The sequence below is a fragment of the Pseudorasbora parva genome, chromosome 7 (genome assembly GCF_024679245.1).
Source record: "Pseudorasbora parva isolate DD20220531a chromosome 7, ASM2467924v1, whole genome shotgun sequence".
In the NCBI taxonomy this organism is placed as follows: Eukaryota; Metazoa; Chordata; class Actinopteri; order Cypriniformes; family Gobionidae; genus Pseudorasbora; species Pseudorasbora parva.
The window spans coordinates 37,589,040-37,610,275 of NC_090178.1; the positions used below are offsets into that span (position 1 = coordinate 37,589,040).

The following is a 21,236-nucleotide window of genomic DNA, read 5'->3' on the forward strand; positions in this document are numbered from 1 at the left end:
TCAGTTAGAAATACCAAGAGTTCACTCAAAGCAAGGAGAGTCTTCTTTTAGCTATTATGCCAGCCGTAGTTAGAAGCAGCTTCCTGAACAGATCAGATGTGCTCCAACAGTAGCCACATTCAAATCCAGACTCAAAACACATCTGTTCAGCTGTGCATTTACTGAATGAGCACTGTGCCACTGTACGTCCGACTGATTGCACCTTATCTTTGCATCATTTTTAAAATTCTTTTTATAACTGTTTTAGTTTACCTTTGTTCTTTTCTTTGGTTATCATCATTTTATTATTTTTAATTCTCTTTACATTGTATTCTTTTTTCTTATGCATTTTTTATCCCTATTTTAATTCCTTTCTTTGTAAAGCACTTTGAATTGCCATTGTGTATGAAATGTGCTATATAAATAAATTTCCCTTGTAATCCCTTGTAATGCAAAAATAATTTGCCATTAATTGTTACTCTCTTTTTGAAGTCCATAAAAGATTAATCTGTCTGTCAAATAACATGCTCCAAATGGCTCTGGATGGTTAATAAAGGCCTCCTGAAGTGAATCGATGCATTTGTGTAAAAACAAAACAAAAACCCGAAAAAGCATTTTTTTTTCTCGGCCAATTGCCTTCCTTGGAAAATGTTTTAAAAGTGTACAAAACTGTAGCATTTTGCACTGCAGAGTCACTTTCAACATTTTTTTTCATAAATTGAATATGGAAGGCAATAATAATAATTTTAATAATAATAATAACATTAAGATTTTAATAATAATTTATGTAGTAATGATATTTATTGATGTATTTGTCAACTTTCAACTGCTCTCTAACAGTTTTGTTCTTCCCCGAAGATGCCTAGCAGCAGTTTGCCAAAGTGCTTCTCAGTCTTGTGCCTGGGGCATTCCAGATGTTACAGATTGCACAGCTTTCAATACTCTCTCTACCCCAGAAGACATAGCATGACAGGGAGAGAAAGACATCAAGACCATGTGAGAAATAATGAGTAGAAACAGCAATTGGCAATTGTAAGGGAGTCAGGTAGGTTTTTTTTTTTTTGTTTGTTTGTTTTTGAAGGCAGGAACATTTGCTATGAATGCAGAAATAAACACTGGCGATGTACAATTCATTGACTTTTTATAATTGCATTAAGGGTTACTTTTCAAATAAATTCTGACATTTTAATTTAAAATGTTAAATACATTATATTATTGTATGCCCTTCACAGAAATTGCCTTTTACTAAAAGGTCACATTAGCTTGTTTATTTGAAAATAAAAGCAAGTTAGATTTCTGGATTTTCTAAACAAGCAATCTGATTGTAAATGGAATCAGAGACCAAATGTAATGCAATTAATGACAATAAAAATAAGAAGAGACTGAAACAAAATGTGCAAGTGAAAATGCTTTGGTATATTTTGGTTAGTTTTTTAATACTTTGGTAATATAAAATGTAAATATAAAATTTTAAAATGCCTAAATAAGGAACATTATATCAAGGGTAGGTCACTCTCATTTAATATTTACAGATAGTTCTATTTAGTCTTGGGTGAACAGATGTCCCTATTTTCAAATTTTTTGGATGGCCTTCCTCAGCTGGGGCTGTTCTCAGAAATGTCTCCATTTTTTTTTTACTGTGTTACCACAGTAAAATAATATCTAATATAATAGCGAGATTAGACTCTGGTTTATTCCGACATGCCCTAAGTGCACCTGCACTATGTGCATCAGACCATAAAAATAGGTTCAGTTTATAGTGCTCAGTTTGTTAAAATAGGGCCTAATGTAATCAAAATTGAATATGATACACCAAAGTTTATCACAGCATTACATTCATCATGGTCGAAATACACAAAACTAAAATGTTCCTACTTTTGTATCCTCTGGATGAAAGCATTGTATTTGAATAATGCATTAAACTAGAAACGCCCCCATGTCCCGTTTTTATTTGTCTGGCCACCTTAATTGAGACTGATGCCATCTCAGTAATTTTCATACATTGTATAAAATTAATTATGTTAACAACCCACCAAAAGCTTTTTTTATGAAAATGACAATAAGCATCCAATTTACAAACAACAAAAAGCCTCTCTGGCTTGTAAACAGTTGGTGCACAGGGTAAAGCTCATAGCTCTTATCATGCACATAGCAAGACAGACGGGAGAGCACTGACCTGCCATACCAGGGGCTCCACCTGGTCGACTGCAGAGGAGAGGCAGACACTGAGGACAACAGTATGAGAGGATGCGGTGAGCACACTGGCTATGATGGCATCCCTCATGGAGAAGGGAAGCATGGTGTATACAACAAAGATGATGAACAAGAAGAAAGACACCTGGAATCAGAGTAAACAGAACAAGAGTCATTATGACATTAAAAACATTGTATAAAACAATATGACACTTTATTTTGGTTATGTCAGGTGTTAGTTGTCTAAACAAAACAAAAATGTGAACTGTGCTCTCAGTTTTGTAAGGTTGTGACAGCTAACTTTTTTATTTATATTTCAAAGTAATTCTATTTCAAACTGATTAGGTTCCATGTGGGTTGCTCAAAATAATGGCTTGAAATTGTGCTTTGTTTTGTGCTAAATTTTGCGTTTGTTACCTTTGTGACAACTTCACACATATAGTGTAAAAACATGACCCACTACAGTGAACAACCTGCATGTTTGAAGGTATTTTTGTAGACATGACAAGGTATGAGCCTTTAGAGAAATTTTAAATAAAAAATGACCCTACCCTGGAGTTTTAACATATTCACTGGAGTGTGACAACTTGCCCTGGTTTCCCTTATAATTGTGAGCTGTGCAATGTGATTTGGTTCGGTGGAGCATTATTAGTCTCTTGGTCTCAATCTTGTGGGTGAAATGTTGTCAAGAATGATGACTGATATGTTGTTCAGAGTTTCATTGTGTTTGTTTAACTATGCTTATATAAAGTAATTGTATTTATTCAAAGCCTTCAGTGACACATGCATACTCAAAAATACAAAAGTCTGTCATGAAACTCTAGATGGCACAGGCTGATAGGTCCTTAACTCAATTTGCTTGCAATCACACCATTATCTATAGTGCACAATTGACTTGGGTTCTTTATGTAACATAGCCAATGAGCTCCCTTCTCAAACTTCAAATTTTTCGATTTACAGTACTAACAGCTTGCACCAGTGCAAACCCTATTTTGGCATTAAAAAGCTACTGTCAGGATTTACTAGAGACATGAAATGAAAAAAATGTGCACTGAAAGGCGTGGCCAGGGTTATTTTTGCAGCTCACCTTGTCATATATGCATTTGTAAGAGTTTCCCTTTCAGACTAAATATTTGGGAGGAAAATACTTAAATGAATCATGCATGGTGATTTACTAAGGTTTGCGCTAGGCAATTTACTGCTATTTGCACCATTATTTACAGCCCAAAAAAGCATGTCTTTAACCAGATGCTAATTTGCACTCCTCTTGGTAGATGGTCATTATGGAAATTATCCAGCTGTGTTTGTGTTCTTTAATTTGCGCATTAGCAGTAATCATGCAGTGCGGTGCAAGTTTATACCAAGCTTTGAGAGACCATTGAACTTGATTTAAACCAGGTTGGATTCCTTTGGATTTGTCAACTCTTAACCTACTCTGAAACTCAGAGTTTGTTAAGCTAGCTTCATGTAACAGAAAACAGAAAGTGAGAAGTACACACTAGACCCTATGCTGAATACTCAAGATTCACCTCTCACAACGTTACATACTCTAAACACACACCTCTTAAGCATGCAGAATAATATAAGTGATTTTTTGTTGTTGTTGTTGGTAATCACGGCTTTGAACGATTGCATAATAGTGGCATCTTTAATCATAATCGAGATTAGAAATTCTATTAATTTGTGCAGCCCTATTAAGAAGTGGATCTATGACCTCTGGCAGCATCTCTTTCAGCAGCTCAGGCGATATAGAGTTGATCATACATCTTGTTGATTTAGATGATTTATTGAGCATAGCCAATTTAATTCTTCCTCCCCTCTAGCAGTGACAGAATGGAAATTTGATGAGGTGGTTTTATAGTTATATATTTTTTTATTTTTAAGTTATCTTCCTAATATTATCAATCTTGCACATGAAGTTTATAAAGTTCTTACAGCTGTGCTGTTTGCAAACATCAGAAGTTGAAGCTTTATTTATTGTTAATTTAGCCACTGTATCAAGTAAATGCAGAGAGTTGTGTTCGTTTTCTCCTAAGAGAGTTGAAAAATAAGCAGATATTGCAGATTTAAAGCCAACATCAAGTTCCTCTAGGCTATTTGGGATGCTGAGGAGATGGAACTGATGAAGACGATTATTTACAAAGCAATCTTAAGTGGTAGTGGTGACAGTCCTGCCATATTTGAAATGAGGGATGGCTTTGCAGCCTTTGCTAAATTAAGTATACACAATATTAGATAATAATCTGAGATGTCATCGCTCTGCTGCAGAATTTCAATACCATCAAAATGTATTCCATGTGACAATTTTAGTTCTAAAGTATGATTACATCAATGAGTGGGTACTGACATGTGTTGCCAAACTCCAATCGGATTTAGAAAGTCTGTAAATGCCAATCCCAATGCGTCTTATTTCATTGTCTACATGGATATTAAAATATTCAACAACAATTAGGACTTTATCTGCAGCCAGTACTAACTCTATCAGTACTAACCAGTACTAGCAAATTATTTGATTAAGTCTGTATGGAGCCCTTGTTCCCTGTTTACAGTAGTCAGCAGAAATGTTGTACATGTACATGACATAACATTACATAAAGCATCAAAATGCCAAAAGAAAAAAAGTGGTGGACTCAGCTGGATTTAAAGTAATGTAATCCTCAGGTTTTAGGCAGTTTTACTGTCAAACATAGCACATCTAAGTTATGATCTGTAATAATATGATTAACAATAAGCACTTTTGAGGGAAGGGATCAAATATTCAGCACCTCAAGATTGATAATTTGTTTATCTGTATTATATCTGTTTTTTATTTTTTTTATTTGTTATTCTTCAATTAAATGTTTACCCTTACTAAATGTCTGTTGAAAGAGGCCACTACCACCAGGGAATACAGTTTGCATGGTCTGCAACAATGCTTAGGTAGGTGGTATGTGTCAAAGAGCAATTTAAGCTACAGTATCTCGTCAGTTTGATCGGACCACATGGGCCAGCCTTAAATCCCCACAATCATCAATGAGTCTTTGCCACGCATGACCCAGTCGCCAGTTCACCAATGTCCCTTCTTTGGATGACTTTTGATAGATACTGACCAATGCCATCTGGGAACACCCCACAAGAGCAGCAGTTTTGGAAATGCTCTAACCCAGTCATCTGCCCATTACAATTAGGCCCTTGTCAAACTCGCTCAAATCCTTATGCTTGCTAATACATCAACTTTGAGGACAAAATATTCATATGCTGCCTAATATATCCCATTAACAGGTGTCATGATGAAGAGAAAACCCCCACTCCACCCCATGTCCTTTTGTTTTAGTGATGTTGAGTATGACAGAGCAGTGTTTGTTTTTCGGGTGATGTTACATTGCACCATATTCAAAACATCACATTCAAGGGATATAAGTCATTCCTGTATGTGTACATGTAACACCTCTCAGACCTTGTTCATGACTGAGACGTGTTGCCTCTCATTGCATCTCTTTCCTTTTAGTTATTATAGACATCACTGAGGTAAGAAAAATAAATAAAAGTATTGTATTTAATCTTTCTCAGCAGATCAGTCTAACATCAAAAGTAATTGGACAAGTCTCATTAAATGCTTTCTTTTCTCATGCAGATCGGGACATTCACATGTTGAAATGCATTTAGTGATGTTATCTTTACATGAGAGTGTTTTAAATTACACAAATGGAACAAGGAACTATTTTACGCTTTGCAGTGACCATTTTACAGTTCCCATGTTCTGGTCAGGTCTCTCTGCATTGTGTGTTCTTCTTGGTATCATCACCAGTGCTGTTGTACTTAGGAAACTTTGTCAAAGACATCGACAAAACATTTCTACTAATGACTTCTTTGTGTTTAATCTGACAATCATTGATCTTATTTTCCTAATTGTCCTGCCTTTTGGTGTCTTAAACTACATGCTTTTGCACAACTCAGGTTTTGAATACTTTAATAATTTTACATATTCACTACCCATATGTGGGAGACCTCTCTTCATGGCTTGTGTCTGTGGAGATTATTATTTTGCTGTGGTTCATCCCATCCTTTACATCAACAGCAGGATAACTGCCATTATCAGGAAGGTAATTGCCATGATAATTTGGTTGTTTATCATTTGTTTTGGATTTCTTATGGTCATGAATCCTTTTATGATCACAACATCTTTTACATCTACACCTCTGTTTATTTCCTTGCCTGTGATTGGTTTTTGTGATGTATCAGTCTTACAAGTTTTGCGAAAACCTGATCTTTCGGGGAAAAGAAATATACATCCCCAAAAAAAGAGGGCCCTGCGTACCATCATTAACAGTTTTGTCTTGACTTTTACTGCTTACCTGCCACCAGCACTTATCTTTTCATTTGGACACAATTTACCAATAGGTTTTGATATCTACTACTGCGTTTTTATCTTTGTTGCAATATGTTCCATTGTCTCAGGAGGTGTCCTTATGCCAGTTCTGTATCTGGAGAGCATAGGTCAGCTCAACATACACAATATTGTAGAAAAAATTAAAGTGAGGAGATGAAAATGGAATGGAAATAAACTGGAATGCCTAGTCTATCTTTATAGTCAATTATAGTGATTTATAGTCATATTCATTACTGAGCTTAAAAAATTATTACTGTACAGATGTTTTTGAGGGATTAATAGTCAAATTAAAAAGCCATAGAGGCATTTGTTGGTACATTTTGAAATTGTTTACATTGAAAATTATAATGTCTTTTTTGATGAATTGTATTGAATTGTATGCTATACAAACAAATACAATAGAGATTTTGTGACATATATGCATTTAAATAACGCGTTTGTAATTAGTTAATTGATCATGAATCATTATCCTGATTTACGTAAGAATAGACCAAAAAAATTAAAAATAAATAAAAACAAAATGTAGTGTCTTATCCACAATAAGATCAACAGAAAAAAAAGAATACTTATTTCTAGATAGACCTAAACAAAACAATATGGTTCTACAAAAAGGTTTCTCCATTTTGCCTGTAAAATAATAATAATTAAAATAAATAATTAAATAAATAACACTTATCCAGCCAGATCATTTCCATAATGACCAACACAATCTACCAAGAGAAGCACAAGTTGGCATCTGGTTTAAATAAATAATGGGGTAAATACCATTTAATTGATGAGCGCAAACCTTATACGATATATTACTAAACCTATATTTTAAGAATGGATGTATAATCATGTGATTCACCTATGTTCTTGTGTCACGTTCTCATTGATTCATTGTTTGATCATTGTTCAAAGGATTCCCTTGTCAAGTCATTAGTCCAAGTAATTTAAGCCCTCATGTTTGGCATAGTTCTTATCGAGTATTGATTATGTAACCTGCTGTTGGTGAGTGTTTTTCTAGTCTAGTCTAGTCTAGTCTAGTGTCTAGCGCCAAGTGTCTAGTCAAGATAAGTCAGGTCAGGTCTTTTGTTTATTTTGTATTTGTTCACGTTTGGATGATATTAAACTGCACATAAGTTCTTAAAGCTTGCCTCCAGTGGACTCCTTTGTTAAAGAATACTCAACCTTCAAAAATGAACCCAGCAGTTGTTGCTCTGCTCAACCCTTTGCTAAGGCAACTTTCCCATTGAGGACTACATCCAGGACTTCTGTGGACTGTATGATCTTGTTGGTTTTAATGACGTGGCACTAAAGAACATTTTTAGATTTGGGCTTAATGAGTCACTTTGTTCACAGCTGCCTGGGGGAAATACTCCCTTATCTCTGGAAAAATATATTGATCATGCCCTTCTTTTGAGTGGTTCAGCATTTACTGTAGGAATGGCAGAGGAGGAGCCCTGCCATTCCACAGTACCATCACATCAGAGTGCCTTCATCCCCCACTGTTATGTCTGGATTTGTCCATGTCATGCCTGCCACAACCTGATTTTGCTCACGTCATGCCTTCCATGCCCTGATTTTGCTCACGTCATGCCTTCCATGCCCTGATTTTGCTCAAGTCATGCCTTCCAAGCCTGTTTTCCTCCACGCCATGCAAGCTAAGCCTGATTTCGTTCACTTCATGTCTGCCCTGCCACCAGTATCCAGAGAGGGCTCCAGCCGCTGAGTAGCGTCCAGAGAGGGCTCCAGCCCTAGACCAGTGTCCAGAGAGGGCTCCAGCCACTGAGCAGCATCCAGAGAGGGCCCAAGCCCCAGACCAGTGTCCAGAGATGGCTCCAGCCATTGAGTAGCATCCAGAGTGGACTCCAGCCACTGAGCAGCATCCAGAGAGGACTCCAGCCCCAGACCAGTGTCCAGAGATGGCTCCAGCAACTGACCAGTGTCCAGAGAGGGCTCCAGCCACTAAGCAGCATCCAGAGAGGGCTCCAGCCGCAGACCAGTGTCCAGAGATGGATCCAGCAACTGCTCAGTGTCCAGAGATGGCTCCAGCAACTGACCAGCATCCAGAGATGGCTCCAGCCACTGACCAGTGTCCAGAGATGAATCCAGTCACTGAACAGCATCCAGAGATGGATCCAGCCACTGACTATTTTCCAGAGATGGATTCAGCCACTGAGCAGCGTCCAAAGATGGCTCCAGCCACTGACTATTGTCCAGAGATGGATCCCGCAACTGACCAGCGTCCAGAGATGGATCTAGCCACTGAGCAGCGTCCAGAGATGGCTCCAGCCACTGACTAGTGTCCAGAGATGGCTCCAGCTCCTGACCAACATCCAGAGACTGTTCTAAGCTATGACCCCATAGTCCTGCCCAAGAAGGGGGGGCAGAGAGTACCTTGGAAAGTCCACTACGGCTGCACCTCTGTGGCCTCCTGGACTGTCTGCACTACTATGCGCTGATGAACTGCAGCCATATATCAGCAGCCATATCGCCCTGTAGCCCAAGACGATTTCCCACTGAAGCTAAGCAGGGTTGAGCCTGGCCAGTACCTGGATTGATTGATTGATTGATTGATTGATTGATTGATTGATTGATTGATTGATTGATTGATTGATTGATTTATTTATTTATTTATTTATTTATTTATTTATTTATTTATTTATTTATTTATTTATTTATTTATTTATTTAGGGTAGCCCCTTGAGATGATCCATCTCTTTTTCGAGGGGGTCCGGAAAATGGGAGACCAACTGGGAAAACTAGGTAGCTGCAGGTAGAGTTGTTAGTGAGGCCAGCGGGGGGTGCTCACCCTGTGGGTCCTAACACCCCAGTATAATGATGGGGACACTATACTGTCAATGAGCACCGTATTTCGGATGAGACTTTAAACCGAGGTCCTGACCCCCTTGGATATTAAAAACCTCAAATTTGCCCATTGGCCACTGTCCATCATGGCCTCCTAATCATCCCCCTCTCCTGATTGGCTTCATCACTTTCTTTCCTCTCCACCAATCAGCTGGTGTGGTGGGCGTTCTGGCGCAATATGGCTGCTGTCACATCATCCAGGTGGATGTTGCACATTGGTGGTGGTTGAGGAGATTCCCCCTTCTGTATGTAAAGCACTTTGAGTGCCCAGAAAAGGGCTATATAAATGTAACTAATTATAAATGTCTACACTACCATGCAAGAACTGTCTGCACTACCATGCTCCCATGAACTCTCTGCACTGCCATGGTCCCAAGAACTTCCTGCACCACCATTTCCCATTGAACATCCTGTACCCCACGGCCCAGGTCCGCCCAAGCTCCTTCTATGTCCTGCTAAGCCTGTCTATGTCATGTCAGAGTTAATGTACTGTCCCGCTGCACAGGCCTGGCCCACCATCCTGCCCCCAAGACTACCCTCCTAGATGTTTTGTTAATGTTGTTAGGGTTTTGTTGGGCATCTGGAGCCGCCCTTATAGGAGGGGATCTGTCACAGTGTGTTTGGGGTTTGTTAATGTTCTCAGGTTATCATGTTCTTATTTTGCCATGTTCACTGTATTATTTTCTGGTTTGTCAAGTAATCCATAGTCATGTGATTCCTCTATGTTCTTGTGTCATTTTCTCATTGGTTCATTAGCTGTGTCTCATTTCGTTTAATTTCGAAGGCTGCGTCCTCCGGAGGACACGTCCTGTGTAGGATACAGTATACGGAGTGTCCTCAATCAGAATTAAACGAGACGTCCTTCGTAGGACACACAGGCAGGAAGTATCTCGTTGCTATGCCAACAAGTTCAGCCTTGTTGCGCTCTCACACCAGTTATATGAATAAAAATTATTTATAACTTGAAAATGACTATGAAATGTTTCTTGTCTTGACAGCAATGTCCTGTTCTAAACATTTAAAATGCACTAAACAGTTTTAATCCTGTTTACCACAACTATCTGTTTGAGGTAATAGAGCTTAAAAAAAAAGAAAAAAAGCTTGAACTACTTAATTTAAACACAAACACCTACGTTCGCATGTATATCTGGCGGTGGTGCCGTTTTTTCATATAATATTAAAACAAATATGACGGTTATTAACGTATATGCAAAGAATTGTGGGTTATCTCCAGCCGTGAAGGATACACCTCATGCACACTCCGAAATCCTGTGAAAGAAGGACGCATTCGAAAGTCGGATTTGGAGTGTCCTACTCACTTTCTTGAAATGAGACGGCCTTATGACGTATGCACCCTTCGAATGCGACCTCCGGAGGACGCAGCCTTCTGAAATGAGACACAGCTATTGTTGGTTTATTATTTGTTCATTCTCCACAGGTGTTCCTTGTCTAGTCATTAGTCATTTGCCCAATTCGCCTACTTATACTACGTCCTAAAAGTGTGTACTCTTTTTGTGAAGAAAAAGTACATACTTTTGAGTATGTAGCAAAAGAGTATGCAAGCTTTGGGACACACTAATTTGTTATCTTTAACGGACTCTGTCGCTTAGTTACGGGAATTTCATCACAGTTTAAACTGCCGTCAGTCATCGTCACAATTCAAATCCCCCACATTCAGTTTCATTTCCTGCCGTATTGGAGAGAAATATAGCCGCACGATCTGATGATCTGCCATTTGTGGGTCTTTAATTCAGAGACTCTCCTCATATGTTTGCAGTTTAAATATAATGATGCTTTAAAAAGTTAATGGCCAAACGTGTCATTGAAAAAGTATACAATGCTGCTGCAGGTAAAATATAATGTGGACAACACTGAATAAATATCTTTTAGTCAGGTTAAATAGTGATAGTTGGTCACTCAAACCCCTTTATCTAAACTTCTCTACTTAACCATTGGACTCGCTCATCCGTCATGTTTGTAGTTTTTTAGCACTTTTTATCTGCATTTGTAGTTCTAATTGAATCCTCGTCCAACTCGCAATGGGTTGAGGGCAATATCAGCTGTTAGAGTGCGCAATGATCCGCACTTTGAATTCGGAAATAGTAAACATCCGGGAATCTTTGGAATACTATTTTCAACATACTACGATTTGGGACATACTAATTCTATTTTCAAATACTATTTAGTAGCCTATGGATAGTATGCGAATTGGGATGCAGGGCTTGTGTATTTAAGTCCTCATGTTTGCCATGGTCCCGGTTGAGTATGTTCCCTGTAAACCACTGTTGGTGAGTGTTTGTATTCCAGTCAAGTCTGTCTTTAAGTTCAAGTCTGTTGTCAAGCCAAGTCCGTTCATGAGTCAAGTCAAGTCAAGTCTAGTTTTGTTTTGTATTTGTATTTGTTAACGCTGTTAATAAACTGCACTTGGGTTCATCACTACAACTTGCCTCCAGTAGACCACTTTGTCTACTTTACTTATTACTTATACTTATTTCCTATTAATAAGTATAAAGTCTGTTATCATAAATATTTGCACTGAAAAAAAAAATGTTGTCTCAACATCTATTACTTATAAAGATATTAAACTCAAAACTATATCTATTCATAACATTGCATGCTCTACTTAACATATTGTAGTATATGCAACGCAAAAATGTAAATTAAAGATGAACAAATGTCTGCGTAAAAGTAAATGAAAAAACAATTTGGTTCAAATTAAGTAAATCTAACATAAAATTGTATGTATTTGTGATACATTGTTAACTTTATACTAACAAAGTAAAACTTTGAATTACGACTTTTTATAACATTCATTAACACAAATTGATTAGTTTAGTGTGGTATATTCCTATACCGGATGCAATGTACAATGCAATGTTTTCTGAAGCGTGATGTAGTGATGATGGTGAAAAAAGATAAGCTATTAAATATTAAAGTGTGTCTTCTAAAGTCCACTTGGTTTAATGCATTTGTAGTCACTGGGGATTCACATTTTCAGCATTTACAGGGGTTGGTCTGTGATTTTTACAGTGATGAATCATTTTGAGAAAATGCAATACAGGAAACCCTTTCAACTATAGCACATCTATCTTATTATTTTTGAGCTGGAGATTTAAATAACTAAATAATCATGATCCAAAAACTTGCTCCTCCACTGGGAAAAAAAACCCCCACCCAAATACATGAGTTGTCACAATGTCACAGTGTGTTTTGGTTGTGTTTCATGTTCATGTTTTTTTTAAATGGATACTTCACCGTTCCCTTTCGGGGAACTCGAGCTGCGTCGAAACGCTGTGAGAACGCCTCTGCGTTAATGCGTCGTGAAGCGCCTGTAGAACCATTCCATCGGAAAAAAGATCGATCGTCGGTGTGATGACGTCATCGACCGGAAGCTATAAAACGTCCGTGAAAACAAACAGGAACTAGCTTCTGAGCCTTCAGCAAGCGATCTGTGTGAACCTGTCTGTCTATTTGGTGTTTTTGTCTGTCTATTTGCAAGAGTTTTTCCACCCTTTTGTTAAATATTCCTATATTTACAAAAAAAGAGAAAATAAATAGATAGAGAAATGGCGAGTGAAAGCAGTCAGTTCAAGAGGTGTGTACATCCCTGCCCACGCTACATCACGAGTGGGGATACACACTATCTTTGTGTTGCCTGCTTGGGAGCGCAGCATGCCCAGGCAGCCCTCGAGGGGGCTGCTTGCGAGCACTGTGAGCGTATGCCACTGAGAACGCTGCGCTCCCGCCGGGCACTCTTCGAGGAGGGTGCCTCGGCTCGTGTTCCCCGCGGCTCTGGTCCCGCTGCTGCCGAGGCAGAGCGGAGGCTGCAGTCGTGGGGTTCACAATTGGATGTTGCAGAGGGGTTTGAGACGGGCGCTGCCTTATCTCTGCCCTCACCTGCTCCATCCAGCGGCTCTTCTCGGGGCTTGGAATTTTAAATATTGACTGGCCCATTGAGAGATCTGAGGCAGGAAGGAAAAGATCTAGTAAATTAGATGAAAGGTTCCTGCCCGCTCGCGCTCCAGAACCTCAGCGACGGGGCCTGCCATTCTTCCATGATTTGCACACCGAGGTGGCAAAGTCATGGAAGAGACCGGCGTCATACCGTGTGTTCAGCCCTCAGACTTCGGTCTATAGCAACATCATGGGGCTGAAGCACTACGGTTATGGGGCGATGCCAAAGGTAGAAGAGACGCTCGCGAGCCATCTCTCGCCTTCCTCGGCATCGTCCCTGAAGGCCCCGACTTTGCCCACCAGACCATTAAAAACAACGTCGGCACTGGTGGGCAAAGCGTACTCGGCGGCAGGTCAGGCTGCTGCATGCCTGCATACAATGGCAATAATGGAGGCTTATCAGGCTGACCTGCTTAGGGACCTAGATGGACGTGATGAAGTGGGGGGTGATGTAATCAATGAGCTAAGAACATCAGCTGATCTTGCTCTCCGGGCCACCAAGGAGACGGCCAGATGTGTTGGCCGTTCTATGGCAGCCTTGGTGGCTACGGAGAGGCATCTGTGGCTCAACCCCACTGAAATCAAGGAGAGGGAGAAAAGCTTCCTGCTCGACGCGCCACTGTCTCCTGGCGGCCTCTTCGGTGACGCAGTACACACTGTCACCGAGAGGTTCCAGGAGTCAAAGAAACAAGCTGCGGCGCTAAAGCAGTTTCTCCCTCTCCGGGTCCAGGTCCCTGGGGCTGCCGCTGATACCAGGCAGCCCAAGCCGAGTACGAGCTCCGCTCACAGGGCGCAGCAGAAGCAGAGCGTCGCCACCCGAACTCCCCCTCAGCGTGGGGACGAGGGGCGGTGCTCTCAGGCGAGGTCTTCGAGGGGCAGGACTGATCTGAGGACAGTCCTGATCGCCAAGAAGGCCTTGTCAAAGCGTTCCTGACGCCAGAAGCGTCAGGACGCTGAGGGTGGTTCCCCCCGTAGGGAAACGGTGCTTACCCCTGCCTACGGTACCCGTTTCCCTGCGGCACCCTCGGGGGGCCGCGCTGCCAACCCCGCCGCAATGCCGGGGCGCAGTCGGTCTCCGCGGGCCACCCGAGGGTGGTCCGCACCCCCTTCGGGGGGCCCCCGAGCAGTCAAGTCAGTTGTTCCCTGCCGGTACGCCGCTTCAGGGCACTGTGCTTGTTGCTCAAAATACACCAGAGGCCAGCCTTGAGAGGCTGATTCCCTTAGTAGATTTTCTAGACGAATGGAAACGTCTATCAAATATATCTCGTTGGGTCCTGCAGATAGTAGAAAGGGGGTACGCCATTCAATTCAGAAGTCGGCCACCTCCTTTCTGCGGTGTCCTACCTACAGAGGTGGGCCCGGAGCAGGCTCTGGTAATGGCACAGGAAGTAGAGACACTCCTGCAAAAAGGGGCTATAGAGAGGGTTCCCCCTCCCAGCAGGGAGTCGGGCTTTTACAGCCGTTACTTCATCGTGCCGAAGAAGGATGGGGGCTTACGCCCGATATTAGATCTGCGGCTATTGAATCGCTCGGTGGCCAAGCTCAAATTCAAGATGCTTACACTCAGACAGATTGTAGAGCAGGTCAAATCGGAGGATTGGTTTGTTACCATAGACCTCAAAGATGCGTATTTTCATGTCTCCATCCTTCCACATCACAGGAAGTTCCTGAGGTTTGCCTTCGGGGGAGAGGCATACCAATATCGTGTACTTCCCTTCGGTCTAGCACTGTCACCCCGCACGTTCACCAAGTGTGTGGATGCAGCTCTGGCGCCGCTGCGTCAGCAGGGCATCCGCATTTTGAACTATATCGACGACTGGCTGATTCTAGCGAATACAGAGCAGATGGCGGTTCAGCATCGAGATGCTGTTCTCGCCCATATGTCGAAGCTGGGGTTGAGGCTGAACGCCAAGAAGAGTGTGCTTTCTCCGGCTCAGAGAACCACTTTTCTGGGTGTGAACTGGGACTCGGTAATTATGCGGGCGCAATTATCGCCAACACGCATAGCATCGATCCTGGCAGCCGCCAAAGAACAGAAGCTAGGCCGAGCCGTCACTGTGAAACAGTTCCAGAAACTGTTAGGTCTCATGGCAGCAGCGTCCAACGTGATACCTTTTGGCCTACTGTACATGAGGCCACTGCAGTGGTGGCTCAAAACAAAAGGGTTCTCCCCGAGGGGAAATCCGCTCCGCACGATCAAAGTCACGCGGCGATGCCTACGTGCTCTGGTCATGTGGAAAAACCCGGGGTTTTTATCTCAGGGTCCCGTGTTGGGGGCTCATGTTCGTCGCGTAACGCTAACGACAGATGCCTCTCTCACGGGCTGGGGGGCGACCATGAGTGGTCGCTCGTCCCAGGGTCTATGGCAGGAACATCAGCGGCACTGGCACATAAATCGGCTAGAGATGCTCGCAGTGTTTCTTGCATTGAAACAGTTCCTGCCCGACCTCAGGGGCCACCACGTACTAGTCAGGACAGACAACACGTCCGTGGTCGCCTATTTAAATCACCAGGGGGGTCTGAGGTCTCGTCCGTTGGACAAATTGGCACATCGGATCCTCCTGTGGGCCCAAGGGAAATTGCTGTCAATCAGGGCAGTATATATCCCGGGGGCCCTGAATCAGGAAGCAGACAGCCTGTCGAGACAGGGGCCGAGGCCCGGGGAATGGAGACTCCACCCAGAGGTGGTGGAGCTCCTTTGGAAGGTTTATGGGAAAGCAGAGATAGACCTGTTTGTTTCGGCGGAGAATTCTCACTGCCCGCAGTGGTTTTCTCTGACCCATCCGGCCTCCCTGGGGCTGGATGCCATGGTACAGGAGTGGCCGAGGCTGCCTCTGTACGCCTTCCCCCCGATTGTCCTGCTTCCAGGAGTTCTGGAGAGGGTACGCCGGGACGGGGCCCAGGTACTTCTAGTGGCTCCGAACTGGCCGACCCGAGTATGGTTTTCGGACCTGATATCTCTCCTGGAAGGCTCTCCGATGGAGATTCCGACCAGGAGGGATCTACTCTCTCAGGCGGGCGGGAGATTCCTGCACCCACGCCCGGAGATGTGGAAACTGTGGGCCTGGCCTCTGAGGGGGCTAGGCTCATAGAGGAAGGTCTCTCGGCCGAGGTCGTAGAGACCATCCTACACTCCAGAGCTCCGTCCACAAGGAAGCTGTACGCTTTGAAATGGAGACTTTTCTCAGCATGGTGTAGAGAACGCCAGTGGGACCCAGTTAACTGCCCGGTTGGTACAGTGCTGGAGTTCCTGCAGGCAAGGTTCTCGGCAGGGTTGACCCCCTCCACACTAAAGGTGTACGTGGCGGCCTTGGGTGCCTTCCACGTCCCTTTCAGTGGAGTGTCTTTGGGAAGACACCCTCTAATTACACGCTTCCTTCGTGGCACTTTAAGGTTGAGGCCTGTGATGCACTCGAGGGTCCCAGCATGGGACTTAGCCATTGTTTTACGGGGCTTGTCCGAGCCTCCATTCGAACCCTTGGAGGAGGTTTCGGATAAGTTCCTTACCCTCAAGACGGTATTCCTTTTGGCTATTTCATCCCTAAAGAGAATAGGAGATATTCAGTCCCTGTCTGTAGGGCCCTCATGTTTAGAGTTTGCGCCTGGGATGGTGAAAGCATTTCTGCATCCCAGGCCGGGTTATGTCCCCAAGGTTCCTACGAGCCCACGGGGCCCCATCACTCTTCAGGCGTTCTGTCCTCCTCCTTTCACGACGTCAGACCAGGAAAGATTGAATCTGCTGTGCCCTGTCAGGGCGTTAGATACTTATGTCCACAGAGCTGCCCTGTGGAGGAAAACTGATCAGCTGTTTGTCTGTTTCGGGCCCCCTAAGAAAGGGGCCCCAGTATCTAAGCAGAGGATGAGCAAGTGGGTGGTCGAGGCCATCTCACTTGCTTATGAGGCGGCCGGGCAGCAGTCTCCACTGGCTGTCCGGGCGCATTCAACCAGGGGTATGGCTGCTTCAAAAGCACTTTTGTCGGGGGCTTCCCTCCACGATATTTGTAACGCGGCCGGATGGTCGTCTCCTTTAACCTTCGTCAGGTTCTATGAACTAGACCTGGCATCTACAGTTGGGGCACAGGTACTCTCGTAACCGTGTGCGCTTCGGCTTCACACATACGTTTTGTGCATAAAAAAGTCTATAGAAAACATGAAGGATCATTGATCATGATAAAACTGCTTACAATGGATAGCTACTTAAAACTCTTAAAAAACAAAACATTTTATATAAATGTAGATGACAAAATCTTACACACCATGTCAATAAAAACTATGAACAAAACCGGTGACAAAGGATTGCATCCACAGAAGCATCCACATTGCTTTCACAGAAGAAGAAAACACTGTGGACAGTTATTATCAGCTTTATGACTTTCACTTTTTATCTGCCACCGTTGTCTTTTTATGGGGGCACAATACACAACTGAATTTTGAAACAAACTACTGTATTTTAAACTTTATTGGTGTGAGTTTCTCAGTTTCAGTCTGTCATTATACCTGTTGTATATCTGCACAGTAAAAGCTAGAGACTTGGATCTTGGGGGGACTTGGGACTTGGGGGGACTTGGATCACATGGATCTTTCTTCATCCAGAGACTTGATGTACTGTGTTGGCTCACATGCCTCTACAGCATCGTGTGGGAGTTGGCGACAATACCTCTGGACTGACATACTAAGGTGGCGGTCCCTCTTTTCAAGAAGGGTGACCGGAGGGTGTTGGAGGTTTGGAGAAAGCATTCAACTGTGTTCCTCGTGTCATCCTGTGGTGGGTGCTCTGGGATTATGGGGTCCAGGGCCCCCTGCTTAGGGCTGTTCGGTCCATGTGTGACAGGAACAGGACCTTGGTTCGCAATGCCGGCAGTAAGTCAGAATTGTTCCCGATGCATGGGCTGTCCTTTGTCACTAGTTCTGTTCATAGTTTTTATGGACATGGTGTGTAAGATTTTGTCACCTACATTTATATAAAGAAATTTGTTTTTTAAGAGTTTTAAGTCGCTTTCCATTGTAAGCAGTTCCATCATGATCAATGATTGTTCACATTTTCTATAGACTTTTTTAATGCACAAATCTCTCACAGTATTAACTTGTTTTGTAACCATAAATGGATCAATTGCACAAGCATAACATACGCATTGGTGGGTTGGTGGATATGGATATGGAATCTGCAGTATAAACTGTTTTGACAGGTCTATTTTGTAGTGATATAGCAACTCCACATTCAATACGTCAGAAAGTATTTGAATAATTATTGAACACACCTGGGACACATATTCCTCACAGCTAAACCTTTTGCTTTTCACTCTCTCTCTCTCTCTCATTCACAAGTTATTATGGACTTCATTGAGGTAAGACAAAAACTGTAATGTCTTTAAATAGATTGTTGAAATTTGATGACACTAGGATTAGTTAAATAGAGCAAATTTAGTAGAATGGACATTCTAGAATAAATCTCAGTGCAGTGCAGTTCTAAAATGTATTTAGCATTGTAATTGTTTATTAAAATATGTACTTTAGCACATTAAGTCTCACTGTGATGTTTTCTTTTCTATTTCAGATCAGGAAATTGTGCTAAAATGTCGACAGAGACATTATCATCCCCACAGAATTCATCAGATTTTTAAAATATAGCCAAACTATCAGCAAACTATTTTTGCACTGAACAGCCTATTGGTCCACTGTTCTGGTCAGGATTCTCTGTTGTTTGCTTACTCCTGGGTAGGGTTGGGCATCGTTTTGATTTGAACGATTCTGATTCCAATTCCGATTCTTACTTTCGATTCCGGTTCTTTTCGATTCTCGATTCTGATTCTTTGAGGGGTGGAGTGAAAACATGTCACATCGATATTCAAAGCTATTTTCAATACCACGGGGGAAAAAACGTTTTATTATTTTTTGTCTGTCTTTTGAAAGTCTCCTATATAAACATTGATCAATTACTATTAAAATTCTCTCACAAATATTTGTTAACTCAATGTATTTTTTATAACGGGGTAATTGTGTTGCATAGCTTACACACAGCACAAGTAAGCTTGATTTCGAATGGTAAATTGAATTTAAAAAGACGACTAAACAGTAATTAAATAAGAACAAATAAACATATTACAAAAAATAGCACACACATATAAAATAGAATAAAATATATAAATGAAAGACTGCTTTATTTTTTCAGGTAGGTCTAACATGCAGGTAAGAAACTGAATTAAAAATTGCAAAGTGGCTAATTAAATTTAAAATAACATTGGATAATGTTTTTTTGCAAAAAATTAAACAGTTTCATATAAAACCATTAAAGTTACACACGTTGATCAGTCAAGAGCAGTGTGATCGTTTGTCTTTTTGTAGTTTGACTTTGAATAACAAATGACTGCGGTCCCTTTAAGAACTGCCACTCTCATGGATCCTGAACACTGTTCCTGTTACTCATTCTTCATTTCTTCCTGAATTATTTACGACGGTGTTTACATTAATACTCTTCAAAATGTGCACTGACAATTTGGTTGATTGTATTTGACCAATAATAAGCTGGAAAAAGAAGCAAATATTTGCACTTGTATGTCAGAGGGGGCTTTATTACGGTAAGTGTGTGTGTGCGCTTCAGATGTGAGCCTGAAATCTGAGGGATTCGTAGAATTATGTGCAATCCTGCGCGAAATTCAGACCGATCACACACACTAACACTAACACGCTGTCGTAAGGAAAAGTCCAGCAGAACGCGCGTTCGCCGTGTAACCGGGCTGAGTGAGAGAATATGCGGCTGCGCGTCAACTCGCTGTTGGTCAGAGAAGAAGAGGAGAGGAGGGCGCAGCTGGGATCGATATTGTAGAAACTGAGCAGGCTATCGTATCTTTTCAGATATTTCAGTATCTATATTTTTGACAACACTAGTTGCACTGTGCCGACACAGGCTTTTTAAAAGTGAAATAAATCCACATTTCAGAGCGCCGTTTACCGGGCTTCCATGGCTAAAAGAACAAGCGGGCGCGCAAGCAAATCAGGTGGCCATGGAAACCAAAACTTGCGCGTTTGGAACCGATGATCGGAACCGAAAATAAATTTTCTAAACGATTCCAATGGAATCGTTATTTTTTAAACGGTTCCAAGTTGGAACCGGTTCTCGATGCCCAACCCTACTCCTGGGTTTACCAGCCATTGTCATGGTACTTCGGGAACATTGTCAAAGACACCGAAAAAACTTCTCTAATGACTACTTTGTGTTTTATTTGAATTTTATTGATCTTTCTTTTTTAAGAACCCTACCATTCAGTGTCTTTAATTAAATGGTTTGGCACAACATAGAATTTGAATGGATTTGTAATTTCATATCATCACTAATCATAACTGGTAGACCTCTCTTCATGGCTTTTGTCTGTGGAGATTATTATTTTGCTGTGGTCCATCCCATCATCTACATGACTAACAAGAGAAGTGCCATAATTAGAAAGATAATCTCTGTGATAATCTGGTTGGTTATAATTGGTTGTGGATCAATCGCAGCCTCCAATACCTGGATTTATTTTTCTATTATAGGTTGTATGCCTCTGTTTATTTATTTGCCTGTCATTGTATTTTATGATGTCATAGTTTTACGAAATCTGAAGAAAATCAAACCTTCTGGGAAACATAATATATATCCACAGAAGAAGAAAGCCCTCTGCGTACCATCATCAACTGTTTTGTCATGACGTTTATTGTTTACTTGCCACCATCAATTATCTTTTAACTGGGACACACTTATTACCTAAATTATCAATGATGGTATTTTATTTTATTATTCATTGTTTTGAATAATAAGAAAGAGTTTTATCCTCACTTTTGCTTAGTTTCATGTACCTTAAACCCAAGACAGGGGTGTGATAATTAAAAAGCTATTATGTTTAATTCAATAAAAAAA

At 41.7% G+C, this 21,236-nt stretch overlaps 1 protein-coding gene across 1 annotated transcript in view; it reads right to left on the bottom strand.

Annotated features, from left to right (window-relative positions):
• The window catches only part of adcy2a (adenylate cyclase 2a), a 175,350-nt gene that overhangs the window by 99,908 nt on the left and 54,206 nt on the right, over positions 1–21,236 (bottom strand). The window contains exon 3 of the mRNA XM_067449225.1: positions 2,156–2,317. Coding sequence (XP_067305326.1) covers positions 2,156–2,317 — 162 coding nt within the window. The remainder of the gene's footprint in view (positions 1–2,155; positions 2,318–21,236) is intronic.